Source organism: Alosa pseudoharengus, unplaced genomic scaffold, assembly GCF_046254945.1.
Source record: "Alosa pseudoharengus isolate Yale_2024_CS ecotype anadromous, Long Island Sound unplaced genomic scaffold, YU_APseudo_1.1 YU_APseudo_1.1_scf_23, whole genome shotgun sequence".
In the NCBI taxonomy this organism is placed as follows: Eukaryota; Metazoa; Chordata; class Actinopteri; order Clupeiformes; family Clupeidae; genus Alosa; species Alosa pseudoharengus.
In genome coordinates, this window is record NW_027468685.1 from 23146641 (window position 1) to 23166918 (window position 20278).

Genomic DNA, 20278 nt, shown 5'->3' on the forward strand with positions numbered 1-20278 from the left:
ATAGAAGTTAGGAGTGCTAAATGTATAATCTGGTCGGCTAAGGGACTGTTTATTTGTTGTTCCATGTGTTCCGATTAGATGATTAAAATTCTCAAGAAACTTGAGGCTGGTATGAGGGAGTGTATTGTGTATGTGAGCAACCTACAAGTTAGTCATCTTGCACTGGATAATTTTCCTGAATCTCAACATTATGATCACAAGTCTGGGCAAATTATTAATTAAATAAAATTTAACGTGTTGTTTTAGGCAATACATGGGGCAACTTGTTGCAGGGCAACCACATAACCGGTAAATGTTTTTTTAAAGCTGTCATCACCATAGGCACAATATTTAGGCTACCTCTGTTAGGCCTACAAAGTAACGAATTAAGGAGTATTTCCGGATCGGGGAAACCTTTTGGTCCGCGGTTCTATTATTCAATTGTGCCGCAAATTAACAGACAAAAGCCGGGCGAAATTTAAATTCATGGCTCCATAGACCAGCAATCTACTCGTCGAGGAGGCTCATAGTTTGAGAAAAACTGCAGATCATAGACAGAGAAAGCTCTGGGAAAGTCCTAGGCAGGTCCCTCCACTCGGTAGCCATATTGCGACGCTTTTTGGCCACTATTTTGGCAGAAATGCGCGTGCGCAAGGCTTCATGACACCAATCTTGCTCCAGCGACAAGATCACATGAATACGCTTGTTCGACTTGATGCAGATCTGCTCAAATCTGACTTGATGTGATGCATGCTAGGTTGAACAAAATGCATACTGGGATGGACGCAATTCATACTGGTTAAAAATCCTGTCCGACTTCTGTCAGCCGGGAAGGGACCAAGGGGCTGGTGAATTCCCGAAAGTTGAACCACCCATGGAGCTGTGGTTATCAACTCTCTGCTAACCCCATAGAATGCCCATTCATTTAGGATTTTTTTGAAATCATAACTTTATATAACATATACCCTGTGCCAACATTGTAGCTTCTGTATTATCTTCATAAACAATAGAAGGCAAAACAGCCTCAACTACCTTGTATGTAACGTTGGGTTCCCGTAATATAGTTAGCATGTCTGGTTGTAGGGAAGCTAACTTTTGACGTAATTTGACGCAATTATGCCTGCTTCTTTCTGTCGCACAGGGAGCTAACCGTATTGTTTGGATAAGAAGCTAAGTCCAGCCAGCACGGAAACTCATGAACAAATCTATGTAGCCTACAATAACTGTGTGTTAAGGTAAAGCATTACATAGAGGCAAGTAAACCTAATAAAAAACGGCACTAATGTTAATCATATCAGAGGTTTTCGATGGATTGACAGTAGGTCGGAAAAGTAGAAAGAAGATTAGGCTATAACTTTTTTGTTTTGTTTTACCATGACTGTGTTTGAAAATGATCATGTCTGGTAGTTTCAACATGAACACGACTTGATATCACTTGTGAGGATGATATTATAATAATACATAATAATAAATGTTTAACTTTGATGACTTTGAAGGCGAAGGAAGTGTGAGAAGAATTTCTGCGTGAACCATCTATCAGACAAGTTACAAGATTCAGTTCGATGGCTAACATCACCAAGTTAACGGTTTTACGACAGACTAATTGTAAAATATTTTTTGCAGCTTAGATCATTTCTATGAGGTGTCCAGAACAACATACTAAAAGTCCTAAGAAATCCTAGTTGAGGAAATATGTTAAATTCTCATCAATCCGAGATGTGTGCCAAGAAGGCCAGGCAACAATACATCCCCAATGGGGCTATTTTTTTCCCCTTTAACCCGTCTCAAATAGCCTGGGTTAGCCAGGCTACCTACAAATGAGCTATACACTAATCAAATACAGGCTACCCAAAATGCAAAATGCCATTAAAAAAAAAAAAAAAAAAAATATATATATATATATATATATATATATATATATAGAGAGAGAGAGAGAGAGAGAGAGAGAGAGAGAGATGTTACCAACGCCATTCTGTCGTGCTATATCCTTATAGAATGTCAATGAGGAAAACTTTTCTCTTCTTGCACATTGGCTGGAATTCATTAATAGTACCTTGCTGACATAAGCACTGGCATCAGGTCATTAGAGTCCCCTGACACAGAGTTTCCCTGAGACTGACACTGCTTTTGGGCGACCTGTCTGGGGATGAGGGAAAGCTACACAGAGCAAAGTAGCAAGATATCCTGGTCCACAGTTTTCAGGACCTCAGACTATGCCGAAGGTTCACCTTCCAGCAGGACAATTACCCTAAGCACATAGCCAAGACAATGCAGGCTAAAAGTGAGTGTGGTAAAAGTGGAATACTTTCAAAACTGAATAAATATGACACTGCATTTCTTCATGTAGGTTGTGGGGATGCTTTTCATGAGTACAGAAGTAATGACAAATGTTTGTCTCTTTAATCTGGACTAATCTGGACAATAACAACTCACCCAACAGCAATTTAAAAAATGAAGTCAGACAACAAGGAAACAAGGCATTGTTCCATCTATATGTTCTCTTCCTTGTTCAATGTTTGTGCAGTCTTTGAACTAGTAAAACCAGAGGACTCTGGTTTCTTAAAACTGAAAATAACAACTCCACCGCTTATCTAACTTTGAAGGCAACAAAAAGCATTCGGAGCACTCAATCTCATGCACTGACCTAACGTGACTGCAGGCTCTAACCATTGGTACAATGTAAACTTTTTTCTGATGATAGGATTGATTACAAGAGCAATGCAATGGATAATATGTGCATGTTTATAATGTTAAAAAAATAACATTATAAATAATTTATTTTTGTCTTTAACTATGGTCCGGACTGTGCACTAAGTCAACAAGGTAATTTCCTGATATAAGCTATTATATTTTTATAAGCTATTGTATTTCTTCTCATTTCAACTCAGTGTACATTGAGGACTCTCTGTACATAAAACCAAACAGATGCAGTTGTTTTTTCAATTCCAAAAAAAATACACGTCTCAGTGTTTGAATTCCCTTTCTTGTAGCATCCTTTCATGTGGTTAATGGTAAGCTCTGTCAGTCGCTTTGGATAAAAGCTTCAGCTAAATCACCAAATGTAAAATAAAAATAAAATTCGCACTACATGAACTTGCATATGGTACTATGGTGCATTGGCATCAGAGGGGCCAAATTGTTTTGGTTCTGCCATTGTGCAAATGAACCGGTTATAACCACGCAATTGAGCAAAAAAGCGTAAAGAACGACAAAAAACTGTTGGTTGTTCCAAACTTTTCCATTTGAGAATGATGGAGGATACGTGCTCTTGGGCACTTCCAATGCTGCAAAAATGTTCTTATTCCCTTCCCCAGATCTGTCTCGCAGGTCTATGGACAATGCTCTCAACCTCGTGGCTTGGTTTTCACTCTGACATACATCATCAACTGTGAGACCTTACTGTATATAAAGAGATGTGTGCCTTTCCTAATAATATCCAGTGAATTAATTTAGGTTGACCTTAATCAAGTCTCAAGGACCATTGATAGAAGTATGCACCAGAGCTCAATGGGTTGGCTCCATGGCAAGTGTCATAACAAAAGTAAATGAAATATCAGTCTTTTTATATACATTTACAAAACACTCCAAACACTTGCTTATCATGTGTAGATTGATGAGAAAAAATAAATAATTGATTCCATTTTAAAATGAGTCGGAAACATAACAAAATGTGGAAAAAGTGAAGCGCTGTGAATACTTTCTGTATGCACTGTATACTGTAAGAAATGCACAGGCAGGAATCCACAGGAATGTCATTATCATCAAGATTGCTTCACCCACGGAAGTTAAAGGAAATTGGAATATGAATTCCAATGAAGTTCATTCCACACAATGGGCTCTATTGGGCGCTATTTTCCACCTAGCGCATGGCGGAAAACTCAATATTGGCGTGTTGCGACTCATATGCTCTCTCAAGCAGCCTCCTTCAAATACGCCGTTGAATGTCAAAATACCGATGCATTTATTTGACATTGCGTTAAAGGGAATGACAGATGTCATTCTCATTAGTTTAAATGATGTTACGCCCCAAACACACCCATGACTAATTAAAAAAAACCTAGGAACACCTTGTTGCGCCATGCGCTAGACATTTGATAACGAAAACCCTCCCAATGTGGACTGGACATCCTATAAATTTCAATAAGCTTTTGACGAGTGACGATGTGCTTTAGAATGTCATGATAGGGCCCAAAGTCTCGCAAGCAGATTTCTTCAAATGCGCCGCTGACTGTTAAAATACCGATGCATTCTTTGAAGTTGCACTGTGCGCTGTTAAAGGGAATGACAGATGTCATTTTCATTGGTTTATGATGTTAAGCCCAAAACATGACTGTTTAACCTTATACATTTCCACCCCTATTTTGAGTTTTTCCTCGAAATTGCACACCGCCTACTTAAAATGGCCCTGTTGCCACATACTTTGACTTACAATCAAGTGCCTGACCTCTTTGGAAAGCTAAGGCCTTGTAGAATTTTTTGGTACCAATAGATTGACTGTGTGATGAACTATCAGAGAGCGGCAAAGGGTAGAATGATAGTTTTTTTTATAGGCGGTTATGTACATCTCTAGAAATGACCACATTCTGCCCTCTTGGTCACTTATTTTCTCTTGAAAACACCACTGAGGCCCACTACCAGGTCTTGTGAATCTGTATGTCAAAGTAGATCCTTATAGGATGATGTATGACTGTGTGGGACCCATATTTGTGTGGGCATACACATGCGTTTTGCTAAGTGTCCATTTGGAGACTCCAAAAGGACCTTTGGTTACCCAAAACTAAAATGCTTCCTATACAAGAACCCCTTTATGTAGAACCATGATCTTGGTGTCAAATGAAAGGTTACACTCTCTGTGTCATGTTGCTTGTACCTGGAGTGCTTTGCAGTGGCTGTGCCACAATACCCTGGCAAACGAAACATCAAATGATTCACATTCAATGCAATAGAAATGTATTTGTGTTGGCAACCACGGTCAACAAAATGGAACGTGTTATGAACAACTGAAATAGTCTCGGCCACCGGCTCCTCTTCCTCAGACACAGGATCCTCAGCTCTTGTTTTTTTGCTTGGCGGGGCCCAGTCTTCATCGCTGTCACTGAAACAATTGTACAGATGGAAGTTAGGCTCAGACCCACTAAAGTATATGAAAACCCTTCCCAACAACTTATACAAATGATATAAATGTGTGTACTCAGGTCACACCTCCCCCTGCTCTCTCTTTTACACACACACACACACACACACACACACACACAAACACACACTGCATTCTCACCTAACTCCCCTCCCCCCCAGGTACCAGAACACTGTTCACACTGTTCACACTATGAAACAAAGCTAAATGAAAAACTATGCACTAAACATTACAAAAGCAAACTAAACTGTATCTGTAACTGTATATGGATATAAGTAGTCTACTCACAGCTCAAAATCGGGGTCCTTCCCAGCTAAAAAGTTCTGCTCCTCCTCGGAGTCGCATTCCGAGAAAATGCTTTCTTCTCCTTCATCGATGTCCTCCAGATCTTCAATGTCCTCGGGTTCTTCGACATGTTCCGTCTTTTTTTTGTCTCTTTGGCATGTTTTACGAACAAAAACCTTCAAAAACATGTCTCTTGCTTGTTTAGTAACAAACTTCCAAACCACTGCTTCGGAATCTGGTTACGCATGGGCTATGCGCCTTGAGTTTAGCCGACAGGGAAGTAGAATGGGACGATGTGTCACATGTCTAAAGAAAGCTCTCCTCATTGGCTACACGGACATCTAGGTCCCATCTCATTGGCTCACTCAGACGCAGCGCTATGACCATTCAAAGACTGGTTGTCAGATTCATCGCTTACGTGACTCATTGGCTTTGATGGCATCTATCTCGACTCTCATTGGTCCTACAGACATGTAATGGGTATCGATGGAATCAGAAGAGCCTCGTGAACACGCGGAGTACCGTGAATCCAGCGACAATAATGGAAGTAAAACCGAAATATCTGGATTTCCGCGAAAAATAAGTGTTTACTTCGCTTCTTTTCGTATGTATCTGTTTTGTTTGTACTGGCGTGTACAACTACTCAATATATTGGCAATATAACAATGTAGATATTTTACATCTATGGATTCTTACGAAAATTTCAAGACCAAGCATGCTGGGCTAACTTATTGGTACGGCCATACAGACAAGTGACAAAATATGAACGCAGCAACTTTGGGGGGTGGTGGAGGGGGGTATTCTGATATGTTATATATCGGGATAAACTTATATTTTACACACGAAATATATGTTAATTCATGGAAAGCTTTACATATATCGATTCTTGAGTTTCTCAGCTTTAAAATGGTATATAGCATGACTATGGTAGTTCATGATAAGGTGCAAAGAAATGCATGGGGGTTGTTGGGGGGAGGTGGGGGGCACTGTATTTGCCCGAATACGGGTCACCCGTAGTGTACTGCTGTTTAAGAAACCTAGGAATGCCTTGTTGCGCCATCCGCCTGACGTTTGATAACGAAAAACACTCCCAATGTGGACTGGACATTCCACTAAATTTAAATAAGCTTTTCGCCAGTGATCATGCATTTTAGACTGTCAAGATAGAGCCCAAAAACACTAAACAAACTTTTGAAAGGACTCTGGATAAACATGCGCTACCAGTTTCTACCAGAGTAGGGACGTCCTGGATACCAGCCCAAATATAATCCCACTCACAAAATTTGAGGTCAGGAAATTTGTTGATGAGCAACAACAAAAAGGCTGTCAAAGAGAAACTAGACATTAGATTTCACTATCGCGCCTGTTGTACAAGATATTGACAGCACAATATCTTTAAAAAAACGAATATAGAAGAAAGAAATGTTCTTGGCCATTCTCCCTACAGGATTCACAGCGCTGATTGGTTAGGTCTATTAAACTGTGTGCAGATGCCCTGATGAAGGCCAATATGGCCGTAATGCGTAGGCCCATGTGCTTTAAATGAAAGGTTTTTTTTATACTTTTTTAACCACAATTTCTTTCTTTTATGGATTCTCACTTCGCCCGTCGCAGAAGAGCACCTGAGCAAGGAACTATCTGAAGTCTCCTGAGCGCCCTAAGCCCCTTTGTGTCTTCAGTCCTCTCTGTGTGCAGATGCATTTCCCCCCTGTATCAGTGGAAACGCCCCATAATCACATCTGACTGAATCAGTATCAGACTCATATTCTAAATAGAATTGAGTTGGCTACACTAGGCTATGCGCGTCCCTCTCTACCTTCAAAAAACTCCCAACTCTTCAGAGAGTGTACCTCCACTTCTAGCACTACCAATAACTAGACATGCTAATTCTAGCACTTACCACTTCTAGAACTGACACTTACCTCTGTACGAGTAGTAGCCTATGACTGCTCTAACATGTTTATGTGGCATTGTACTTTGATTGTTTCCCTTTTTTGTAAGTTGCTTTGGATAAAAGTGTCAGCTATGACTAAATGTAAAATGGACATGGAAACAAACAATTAAAAGCAGGTGTTTTTATTAGGTGCAAAGGATGAGCAACTGGCAAACTGATATTTGTTTTGCATGAAAATAGCCTACAAACTCTAAATAACTATTCACACTAGCTGGAGTTGTATCGCTACTTTTGTTGAATAAATTCTTCACATTAAGCTTAGCACTGGTATTGGCCCTCACAAAACAAGCTGAACAATGAAAATCAGACAAGGAGACATGGCATTGTTCCATCTTTATTTCCTTTCCCTTGTTGAATGTTAGTGCAGTCTACAAACCAGTGAAACCAGTCGGCTCTGGTTCCTTAGAAAAATTCCGGAATACCAGTCTGTGGAACGCCACACTTCTATAAAACCAGAGGTTTAAAGCGGAGCTAGTAATCAAGGATCTTTGGTGAAGCTCACTGGTTTGGCATGAGCATTCAGAGCACTCCATAGCTTCTCATTGGTACAGTATATGAGCTTTGTTCCAACTTCTTTTTAAACATTATTTAAATATTGTTTATCTGTATTATTAAAAAAATAACATTATGCATTTTGCATTTTTGTCTTTAACTACAGTCTTGACTGCGCACTAAGTCAACAAGGTAATTTCCTGATATAAACTATTCTATTTGTTTTTCTCATTTCAAGTCAGTGTACATTGAGGACTCTTAAATTATGTAAATAAATAGTTCAGAAAAGCTGATGCTGACCCTCTGTTCTACAGAATGCGGACTCTACTTGTCTTCAGTGTTCTCCTGGCTGCTGTCTGGGCTGACCGTAAGTCACACACACACACACACACACACACAATATTAAACACACTAAATTAAACTAAACTAAATGTACCATTAGATGAAACACAATGTCATATACCCAGTTACCAGTTGTTACTGTGTTTAAGCAAATAAAGCATATAAACAACATTATGTAAATAAGTTAAGCCTAATATGTTATAGAGAGCATATTTTACTCTCTCCAGTCAAATTACCTTGGATGTGCAGCAGAACCTGAACAGAGGTCATGTGGCCTGAGAACCTTGAAACAAGCTGGAAGGTTTTTAAGTGACCAAGTTCTATTTGTTCTGTCTCTCTTCTAGCCTCAGGCTTCTCATTTTCTCCAGCTGTGGGCTCGGGATCTGGGACCTCTTACACCCTTTCAGGGGAGGGCCGCATCACTGCAGTCAGACTGTGGGACAGTGGATCATACATTAGAGGGTGAGGCAAATTACAAGTGGATTTCTGTGTGTGAGTGCTCATAATCGCCCATGGATCTACACAGTTCACCCATTGCATGTGAAGAATCTGTAATTACTGTATTTTCTGAAGCAATAATTGTTTACATTTTAATCATTATTTATTTTTTTAATTAAAATGTCATTGTCAAATGAACACAAGTTTGATCAAATAAATGTGTTACTTTAATTTGATTCTTTGAAAATATGTAACCTACTGTTTACTAGTATTTATCTAATTACATTAGGCAATCCATTAGATAGGCTATATTAGAATTTTGTCACGGACAACTGAGCAATTACAAACAAATAACAAAACTGTTATGACTGCCTGTTTGAACCTTTATGCTTCAAAAGTAATGGTCACACAGCCAGAAAAAAATGCCACTTTCCTGATGTGATTTCCTATTCTTTAGCCTCCAGGTCCGTAATGGGTTCGCATGGTCGCAACTTGCTGGTAATACAGGCGGCACCGAACAGGAGTTGGAGCTGTTTGACGGCGAGTTCATCGTTCAAGTCTCCGGCAAGTTCTCTACCTACATCCAGTCTCTCTTGATCGTCACCAACAGGGGGCGCTCCATCATTTCTGGACAGCCATCTGGAACTACCTTCAACATGTACCCTGCCCATCCAATGGCCGAGCTCCGATTCCTGAGCGGCCGTTACAACGGGGCTGGTATCACCTCTATCGCCACGCACTGGGCAATTCTTCCCAACATGGCCGTTAACGGCACTTCTGATTAACAGGAGAGAATGAAGAACATCCCAATACCATGGATATAACTGCTACTGCTTGGCCACAGTGGCAACATTACTTCAGTCTTGCTTTCTCCTTTGTCTTAGCTGCATGATGTGTGCGATGAGGCCATGTGTCTGTGTATGGAATGTGCATATTTAATTGCTTTTTATTATGTAGACCACTGAAATGAGCATTTCAATTCTATGTCCATACAGAGTTTTTTGGTGCTTGGCAATAAAATAATAATAATAAAGTTCATCATATGTTGGACGATTCAAATACCTCCTTTAATGGAAATATGAACACACAGTGAATAAAATATTGCAACTCATATGCCAAAGTGTTTAAAGGTGCAGTCAGTGATTGGCAGGAAGTTGTGTTTGTTTATGTCTATTTAAGTTTATTCCAAAACAACATACATTATATTTTAACCAAGGACCAAACAAAACACACCAGAGAGGTAGCTCATCCCTCCCTTCAGTATTCCCAGAGAAACTCACAACCTACTTCAGACCTACAGTACAAACCTGCAGAGGCCGTTTTTTTTTTATTTTTTACAGTGTATAGGCAACTCAAGCAATGGGCCGGTAGAGGATTGTTTAAAGAACATTGCTGAATGAGACAAAAATATGGGCAACTTTAAATGAAAAGAACTAGATTGATAAGGAACATTAAAACATGCACAATTACACACATCCCCTCTTACAACACACCCTATTACACAAACAAATACACATCCCGACTCAAAACCCAAGTCCCAAAACAAGCCCTCTCTTTGAGGTCCATGGCATGTTTTACTGCACGTCATCTATCACGCTGTGTCCTAATTCACCTTGATCTCAATCAGTGACTACTTTGTAGGAGGAGTTGACCGTTTGGGTTATATTGTACCATCATGATGTCAGTAGTTGATGATTTCAAGTCAAGTCACTTTATTCATACAGCTCATTTAAAAACAACAGACCCAAAGTGCTTTATAGCTGGGGCAGGCAATGTAGGCTACATGATGTTAGAAGGAAGTTCTGTTGCAATTTCGTGTTGCAGATTCAGTTCAGTGTGCAATGCTATCAGGGGCCCTTTTTCAAGAGAACTAATAAGCTACACCTAACTATTTTAATATAGTTATTATAACATGCTGGATTTATGACATCTTAAGAATTCAAACAATTTGTATAGAGCTGATAAGGTAGGTTAGGCTTACTATTGTGGTCAAATGCAGTCTCCAGGAGTGATGAAGTTGTGAATTGTGACATATGGGGTGAGTTGTATGACTTGTAGTAGTTGGTGTTTAGACTCCAAACAGTCACACTATGTAAATGTATGTAAATGTACATCAGATTTCTAGGCCAAGTATACTTGCATAAGGAATTTGGTCTCTGCATTTATCCCATCTGTGAATTAGTGAACACATAGAGCACACAGTTAGGAGTGAGCTGCCTTGCCACAGCGGCGCTCGGGGAGCAGTGAGGGGTTAGGTGCTTTACGCAAGGGCACCGCAGCCATTTCCACTTGTCGGGAATCGAACCAGCAAAATTGCCAGCTTAAAATTGCTTAGCCTTGCCTATATGAATAGCCTGCTTTTGCAGCCTGCTACACAATCCTAAAAAATCGGATATTTTACGCAGTAAAAACTCCAAGTAAGAACCAAACCAGATTTTGTTCAAATCTACACTTTAATGACAAATGCAAGGCTCATCAATCAAATATTATTTTGAAGTATTAAAAACATTTTTGTTTTCAAATTTATGAACGAAAGTGGCGGAATTTGGTACTTTAATGATATTTCTTTCACAAGAGAGCAGTCACATGAGCACATATAATGTTTTAGCTCATACAATATTGGTTGCAACTGCTGCAATACCTCTTGTACCCTGTTAATTGCCGCACACATTTTTTTTTTTCAGGACGTATTTGTTCTGTTTTTCCCATCCATATGCAGTTATGTTGTTGTTCAGTGTAAAACTTGTTTTGAGTAAACACTTGCTGCTTTTTATGTCACCACAAGTACCAATGAAAGGCTATTCTGTACTCTACATAGCACAAATATGAGGCTGTGTTTGAATATGATCATCCTCTATGAGGAGTTGATGAATGATGTGCTACATGGACAAGCACTTTAGTGGCAGGTCAGAGCTGCACTGGGACTGGGACTTCACCTACACATTTAAACTTGTGTAGTTCACCCAGATGGCAAGATGAGGGTGATAGAAAGCAACCTTTACAATTTCTTCCTGCACAGACAGGATCCTAAATGCTATATGTAGGCTAATATGAAACTAAGCCACACAATCAATAGGACGGTCACACTTTAGTAATAGTCCCTTTACCCTTTAAATGGGTTGAAGGTAGTTTTTGTATCCAGATACAATAAACACCGGAAATAGCTCTCAATGTTTCAAACTCTGAGAAAAAAGAAAGACTGGCAATGTCTTCAAAATAGACTCCATCTGTTCTGTGCTGATATCAAAAATGCTTTTGTATGTATCACATCCCATCCATATTGCTCTCAGTGGAGCTTCTCAGTCACATGTGTGACACCCACATCAATCATCCATCTCGATTTCATCCAGGAAATCATACGTATATCTCATAATTCTTTCGCATACGTCCCGTGCTTGGCACTGCAGCAACATCATTTTTTGTTCCACCAGCAAAGTGAGTGAGATCCCCTATCACATTAGAACTATATGTATCACTTTTTACACCTGCGATCATTGACTCACTCTCACTACAGGTCAGGTTATACCTCTCAAATCCTCTCCCCCTTGAATGTTTTGTTTAGTAGCTTCAGTATTTAGGGGATGGCTAAAAAATACAGTAACCACAACATGTATCAAAAGTCAAATGGTTTATTTTTGTATTTTGAAAATATTAAAAATACTCTTTAAAGAGTGCATGAATTCACTTTGCAAACCTTCTATATCTGTCTATTTAATCTATTCCTTCATCAGTACACTGACTGATTAAGTGGACAGAGAGCAGTTTTTCTCTGCCTAGAGACATGCCATAAGTCTGCAAACAATCAACAGGTCAACTACAGTATGCTGACCTGTCTGTTACATCTCATAGCCTAAATACTGTATCAGAGATGTACTCAAAAAGTCACAACTGAACTAGTCAAATGGTGTTCCAATTGGATGATTATGTTAAATTGCCTACTGATTATTATAGTTCTCAAGAAAAAATAGGTTGCCCGATATCAAGGGAACATACCACAACACTATTCAGGAATATTACTCAGCATCATTGCTCATCATTGCTCCAGTTTTGGAGGACACATCAGTTGTTCCAAAGTTCTACCAAAAACAGGCAACCTTATAAGTGTGGGTCAGCAAGTAACCATGTGGTTGGAGCTAGTGGGTTGGTGTGAGAGAGGGAGTTTATTGTGTGTGTGATCAACCTACAGGTTATTCATCTTGTTCTGGATCAACTTCCTGAATCTCAAAATTCTGATCGCAACAAGTCTGGGCAAATTACTAAGTCAGCATCAGTCAGAGGCTACATTCATTGTTTTGCACTTTTATGATGTCATCACATCACCAAAAGTATTGGTTTTACCAAAACATATTTGCCAGTATTTTTAAACTGAAAAATAAAGTAGTTTAATACAAAATGATCAGCCATTTTCTTCAACCCAATAAAATACAAATGACAAAATACTATTTTGTATTTGAAATTAATATTTTAAATACATGCATCATAAATGCTGCCCATCCCTGTCTGTATTTCAGTCTGTAGCTGTTTGTATTGTCTTTTCAGTTGTTTTCACTGTCTTTGATCTTTGTCTTTGTGTTGCAGAATAGGAGCTTGCTGTAAACCTTAAACTGTCTTAACTGGGTAAAGGCTAAAACTGTAACTGAATTGTTACCTTTAATCTTTTCCTTGAAGAGACACATTTCTATGAAATGAACCTTAGTTTTAAACAATCAGAATGCTAATGTCTGATTTACGGTCTCTCGTCACAAATGACAAATATGCTAAAACTTTTCCTATCAACAACAAAAGAAGGAAACACAACAACAAAAACACTGTGTTACGTTTATATAGCGTTTTTCTCAACACTGCACTGCAGGGAAGGGGAACCTCACTAACCACCACCAATAGATAGATGCATTGAAAAATTATTCATTTAATTTCATCATTTATTTCATAGCATTTATTGAGGAAGTTTTTTTTGTCTTCCTGCGTATTGGCTGGAATTCAAAGGAATGGCATCTTCATAAGAAATAGCTTGCTGACGTAAGCACTGTCATCTGGAAAGTTACCCATCACTAACGTTAGTCATCAACGTTTCCCTGACACTGAGGGGAGCTTGGAATGTGAACTGTAAGAACACCGTGAAATAATATTATCAGCAAGGGACTTTAACCTGTTGAGGAGTGAATTATTTTCCTGGTTTCTTCTAGAATTCTAATATTTGTGACTGTACTCCTCAACAGGTTAAAGAGGATTGCAGACAAACAAACAAAAATAATAAAATGTGACTACGAAAAGTAGCTGTGCATTTACCAGAGATCAGAAACTGAGTGTCGACCTGTCTGGGCAATATATAAGTATATAATAGGCAAACTGGACTGAGACACACACACACACACACTTTTACTTTTGTGACCTGAGGTATGGTGCCCATACCCACCAAACAACAACAAGGAAACTAGGCACTGCTCCATCACTATGTTTCTTTCTTGTTCAATCTTGTTTGTCTACAAACCAGTAAAACCAGTGGGTTCCGTTTCTGTGATCTGAGAAATAAAGCCTCCATAGAGGGACTATGAATTCCAAAAATGCAACATAAAAAAAAAAAAAAAAAAAAAATCCGGAAAGCCGGTCTCTGGAATGCCACACACATAGGCTACTATAAAACTCTGCTCACTGGTTTGCTATGACCATTCGGAGCACTCACAAGCTTTTCATGCGCCGACTTAACCTACTGTAACTGCAGCCCTTAGCCCCCTGTCTTCTCTTACCATCGGTACAGTATGAGCTTTGTTCCAACTTCCTTTACTCATTAATTGCAAGCGATCTTAAAAATTATCAAAATAATTATTGTGACTTTTTGGGAAATTATTATTTCTATATAATATAATGTATGCAATAAATACTGTATGCATGTGTATAATGTTGTAAAGTAACATAGCATTTTTTTGCATTTACTTTTTTGTCTCTACAGTCTGGACTGTGCACTAAGTTAACAAGGTAATTTCCTATTCTATTTGTTTTTCTCATTTCATGTCAGTGTACATTGAGGACTCTTACAGTAGTTCAGAAATGCTGATGTTGCCCCTCTGTTCTACAGAATGAGGGCTCTAATTGTCTTCAGTGTTCTCCTTGCTGCTGTCTGGGCTGCCCGTAAGTAGCAGACATATACACACACACACACATTCCTAGTTGTCGGTTGTTATTGTATATTTATTATTTATTTATTATATATTTGTACTATTTTATAACTACCATATAACTAAGGTTTTTGCAACCAATACTAACATGTGAATTTAAAATGTAAACAAGTGGCATTACAGTTGACTGTAAAAAAGAGGAGACTACCCTCCAGGATGACCAAATTGTTTTATGTCCGCCACAGAGCCAGAGGAAATGACCAGACATGTGGACTCGAGTCACATGATTTTAATGACTTCAGACTTGACTTGATAAAATTCTGCATGACTTGCGACTCGACTTGGACTTGAATACTATTCACTCGAGACTTGACTCGGACTTTGCCTCTTTGACTTGTAATGACTTGACATGTCTCGAATCAAAAACTAAATTTCCTGATCGTTGACCAGTCACCCCAGAGACGCTTTCCCTCCGCGACTAAAAAAAAATAAAAAATAAAAATAGCGGAGACAAGTGGCCAGAGCACAGTTCAGTGCTGCCGCTACCCCCACACGTGTTACGCACTGTGAGTAGGGCACCAAGAGACCAAGGAAGGACCAACATTTAGCCAATAAATAGTAGCTTTACTGCAAACTGATTTGCACTCTTGTTAGAGAATGTTTAATGTTAAAATGCACCAACAGCATGTTACATAAAGATGATACTTTTCGAGACCTCTCCATGAAGATCCAACTTGAACTTATGCTAGCCTACTGCATTTAATTGAGAACGCATCTAAGCACGCACGAGAGGGAGAGAAAACGAGTAGGTTCCAGCTGGCTTGTCATTGTTGATGATAAAAGGAAATCGTGAAGGCAACAAATACGAGATTAGAGAAGATTGCGAATTTATCCGGTTCTCACTAGCCTACTGTTATAAACTATGAGATCCAGGTCACTATGACATACTAGCTGCACTCACTGTGATTTGGAAAGTGGACAAGAATATGAAGAGTTGTCTTTGCCTTTGTGTAATGGAACTGGTGAGTCTTGAAGTATTCTATAATTTATTTACATGAAGCACATGATATGTAGATTGAAACGCATTCCACTCAGCTACTGTAGCTAGGTGGCTACTGGCTACCAGGCTCATAGGCTAATTCACTTTTAATTGCAAACAGAAAATGTCAAGCAAGCGTCATGTCATACATGCTTCTCTTTCCAAAGGAATGAAAGCTGTTTGTGCCAACTTAATATCATGCTTATCATTGTTAATATTGTGCTATACATGTGGCACAAACAATGTTTGAGTTTGTGGACTAGCCATAGGCTGAATGGAGCTGGTAAAAAAAGATCATTATGAGAACGTGTGGACAGTGGCACAATTAAATGGGCTTAAAGTGACAGTGCACCATTTACAAATGAGATAAACAGCATCAAATGTGTAGTATTTCTTGAGTCTATGAGTCGCCACTGGCAGACAGCCTAATAATAATATAATACCGATAATAATAATATAATAATAATAATAATAATAATAATAATAATAATAATAATTGTTTGCAGGCAAATCTGTGGCATAGCGCAGTGAAATGCCATCAGTCAAATTATTACTCATCCTTACAGTGGGCTCCGCAATTTGGAAAAACAATATATATATATTTGCAGCTGTGCTGAGTGTCATGTAGCTATACGTTTTGTACAGATTACTCAGGTATGCACATGTGTATATTACACAGGTATGTGCATGTCGTAAAAGATTGCAAGACAGAAACATTGAACATGTTTTAATCTGTATTTATAAAAAAAATACTGTGGATTAGATGTAAGTGCTAAAATTATGATCGATAGTCTAATAATGGCATTATTAAGTGAAGAGTACCTGATGACTTGTTTAGGACTTGAAAAAGATTGGGACTTGGACTTGGACTCGACTTGGCTTTGATGTGACTTGGACTTGGACTCGACTTGCCCTTCTCTGTATTTACTTGGGACTTGACTTGGACTTGACTGCTAAGACTTGGGACTTACTTGTGACTTGCCAAACAGTGACTTGGTCCCACCACTGGAAATGACCACACCTACCCCTGATATATTGATATACCTCATTCTGATTAATATATAATAGAGGGCATATTTCAAAATACGTAGTGGAATGTAAATAGAGGTCATGTTGAAGCATTCACTTGAAGTTTTTGGTGACCAAGTTCTATTTGCTCCATCTCTTTTCCAGCTTCGACCTTCTCATTTTCCCCAGCTGTGGGGTCAGGGTCAGGGACCTCTTACACCATTACAGGGGAGGGCCGCATCACTGCAGTCAAACTGTGGGAGAACAACAATGGACACGTCCGTGGGTGAGGCAAATTACTAGTGAATCTGTGTGTGAGTGATCATAAACACCAAAGGATCAAATTTAAATTCATTATTTGTCCCAGATGGGCAGTTAAAATCAGACTTATTCACTTCATGGAAAGAGTGGGACTCATGATTGGGATACGTTTCCAATGATGACAGGCGTAGACTTTGCATTAACTTCACTGGACTTCATTAAATCACTGGTCCAGCCTAACCAATCTCATTGATAAGGGATTCCTAATGTTACTTCCTACTTCGCCTAAACTTTAAAAAATGACAATAAACAGCATGCACTCAGGAAACAATGAATGTAGGCCTGCCTTTGCTGTACATAAACGCATTCTTCTGACTGCAATTTTTGATGTTTGCAGGTGTTCCTACCATTTACCACAATTTGTTTAGATTTTTCTATTAAACAATTATAGCATCATCCTTTCTCATTGCTGATTGGCAGGTCTTTTTCGGACCTGATGGAAACATTAGTAAATTATGATGTTTCAGTCAACTATCTCCCTGAAAGGAGATCTAGGAGGGCGTGGAAACTTACCCATATTTAGAATAAATAGATGAAATCTACTGGAAGATAACTAATTTGAAGAATCTGCCATTACTTTTTTTCTGAAAACATTTGAAACAACAAAAATAATAGTATTTTTAAGTATGTATTTAAAACGTGCTATTTTACATCATGATGAATTATTGTTATTTAGGCCTATGTAATTCCAGTCATTTTTGTCATCTCTTTACATATAAGTGTAATGTGATAGATGTTTGTCTTGGACATGAGCAACGACAAATAATAAATCTGATATGATAACTGCCTGTTTGGGCCTTTTCACTATGGGAAACTTTCAAACTATCAGAAAAATGTTTCTATTTCATCAGCTCTGTTTCACTGATTTGTTGTGATTTTATTTACTATTCTTTAGCATTCAACTCCGTTATGGGTTCTCATGGTCGCAGGTTGCTGGTTATACGGGCGGCACTACCCAAGAGATTGAGCTGTTCGATGGCGAGTTCATAGTTCAAGTCTCCGGCAAGTTCTCTCACTACATCCAGTCTATCATGATCGTCACCAACCGGGGTCGCTCCATCATTGCTGGACAGCCATCAGGAACTACCTTCAACATGTACCCCGTCCATCCAATGGCCGAGCTCCGATTCCTGAGCGGTCGCTTCCATGGTGGCCTTACCTCTATCGCCACGCACTGGGCAGTGCTTCCCATGGCCATGAACGGCACTTCTGATTAAAAAAAATCAGAAGAGAATGAAGAAGAATGGCCCGACTTAACTGCTTAACAGCAGCTCTATCTTGAGGGAGCTTTCTTCTTGGATCAATTCAATTTATCTCAGGGATCCCACACGCCTTTTGGCCATCTTTTGGAATTTTGAAATGTCTGACACACCTTTGTCCTCAGGAATGTGTCTGTTTCACATCCAAATATATATACCAAATTGGGAAATTGTTCTGTGTAAGCACTGATTTTGCTCTCCGCTTTTTCTGTTACCAATGGACATGAGTGTGCACTGAGTCCATGAATCTGTCTTCTGGGAGCCATGCTTATTCTGCGTAAGAAATTCTTTCTTCTGTGAATTTGAAATAAAAACCTTTCTGTGAAATTAGTTTTACAATGATCATCAGCAAATCGCCAGATTTCTTTCAATAGGCACTCTTGTTTCCTGTGTTAGTCTACTACTCTAACTTGTATTGGCATAATCCTGTGCAAGGCACCTAGGCAAAGCTGTGAAATGATTAAACTGACATCAAAATGAATTATGGTTAGACTTCTCATTCTTCATTCAGTGGAAGTGGACATTCTATTGTAGCCTACGGCTTTATCAACTTTGTCAGTCAAGGGTCAGTTTGATTTTATCACAGTGTTAATTTGTAAATGTAGCCTAATGTCAATCAAACTATAGTTGGTCTGTTTTTATTAAAGGGGCTATATTATGCTAAACTCATGTTTTCTGTGCTTTTGTACTACTTCCATTTGGGTCTCTCTCTACAAACACTCCAGGTGCAAAACAAAACAGTGTATTGAATTTTTCTGAGCTAGTTGAGAGAGGTTGATGTCGGAAACTATGCTCTTCTGTGAGCTAGTCAGAAATGTCCCTTATTGAGGAGTCACAATAACAAAACCCGGCCCTACTTTACGTCAATTCAAACAGAACCGTCAATAACGTTTGTCACACATTGAAATCCTTCAATTAAGTTTTAATGAACTAGATGTACCGCAGAGTGGTACAAAATATGACCGCCGCCCAGTCCAGCACATTTTTTCCACAAAAAAAAATCACGCTGAAAGGCCTATATGATTCTAACTGTCTCACTAAATTGCATTATCCACACTCAATTCTCACTGGTATCTGCTAGACAACAAGTACCAAAACATGATTAGTTCATAGATTTCACATGTAAAATTCATTTTATACAACCCCACCTCCATCTTGCCTGTTCATAATTCTGAGAAATTCTTGATTGTTTGTGTTATGTTTATGTTATGCGTGTGGGTGTGTGTGTGTGTGTGTGTGTGTGTGTGCATGCTTGTGTGTGTGCCTGTGCATGCAAGCGTACATATGTCTACTGTGTGAGTATGTGTCATACGTATGATTACTGTGAATGTATGTGTGTATGTGTGTGTATCTGTTTGTGCACATGTGTGCACATGAAATGGGTTAACATGACCCCTGGAGGCAAACATACGGAAACAAATGGTCATCCTAGGCCCTACAGTTCTCAAGATATTCATAGAGAACTGTGTCTGCCCTACCCTCCTTTCGGGGGGTCCAGTCCAGCGGGGGGGCTACAGATCAAAACGAAAAATGACGGTTCCATTCTATCCATGTGGGGGTACATGCCCACCAAGTTTTGTGTACCCCGGTCTTTCAGTGTCCCGGGAATCCTTGTTGGTGTACGTCCCTAAATGTACACATATATTATTTTATTGTAAGGCCCCCCATGAACGAAAGTACACAAAACTTGGCATGCATTTGGAGGGTGTCATAATGATCCTACACTTTTAATTTTGTGGAGTTTTGACCTTGTCAGCCAGAGATATTGTGATGAAAACACCAAATTTTTTGCTTTTTAATTTTTAACTAGGTGGCGCTATACATGAAATAAGTGGTAATGGGATGGGTTGACATGCCCCCTTAAGACCAACATACATAAAAAAGGTGGACCTCCTAGGCCCTACGGTTCTC

At 39.1% G+C, this 20278-nt stretch overlaps 2 protein-coding genes and 1 long non-coding RNA gene across 3 annotated transcripts; 2 read left to right on the forward strand and 1 right to left on the reverse strand.

Annotated features, from left to right (window-relative positions):
- Positions 1-4906: 4906 nt before the first annotated feature.
- Positions 4907-7704, reverse strand: LOC143140931 (uncharacterized). Its single transcript, XR_012990708.1, has 2 exons — positions 5402-7704; positions 4907-5074 (listed from the first exon to the last, which is right to left on the reverse strand). It is a non-coding gene; the product is annotated as an uncharacterized LOC143140931 (long non-coding RNA).
- Positions 7705-7792: 88 nt separating this feature from the next.
- Positions 7793-9662, forward strand: LOC143140929 (zymogen granule membrane protein 16-like). Its single transcript, XM_076302090.1, has 5 exons — positions 7793-7897; positions 8011-8036; positions 8159-8211; positions 8531-8648; positions 9082-9662. Exons 3-5 carry the CDS (start codon positions 8160-8162, stop codon positions 9407-9409), a joined length of 498 nt encoding a protein of 165 aa, XP_076158205.1. The 5' UTR covers positions 7793-7897; positions 8011-8036; position 8159; the 3' UTR covers positions 9410-9662.
- A 4609-nt stretch (positions 9663-14271) lies between these two features.
- Positions 14272-19032, forward strand: LOC143140932 (zymogen granule membrane protein 16-like). Its single transcript, XM_076302091.1, has 5 exons — positions 14272-14376; positions 14575-14600; positions 14701-14753; positions 16953-17073; positions 18004-19032. Exons 3-5 carry the CDS (start codon positions 14702-14704, stop codon positions 18323-18325), a joined length of 495 nt encoding a protein of 164 aa, XP_076158206.1. The 5' UTR covers positions 14272-14376; positions 14575-14600; position 14701; the 3' UTR covers positions 18326-19032.
- The last annotated feature ends 1246 nt before the right edge of the window (positions 19033-20278 follow it).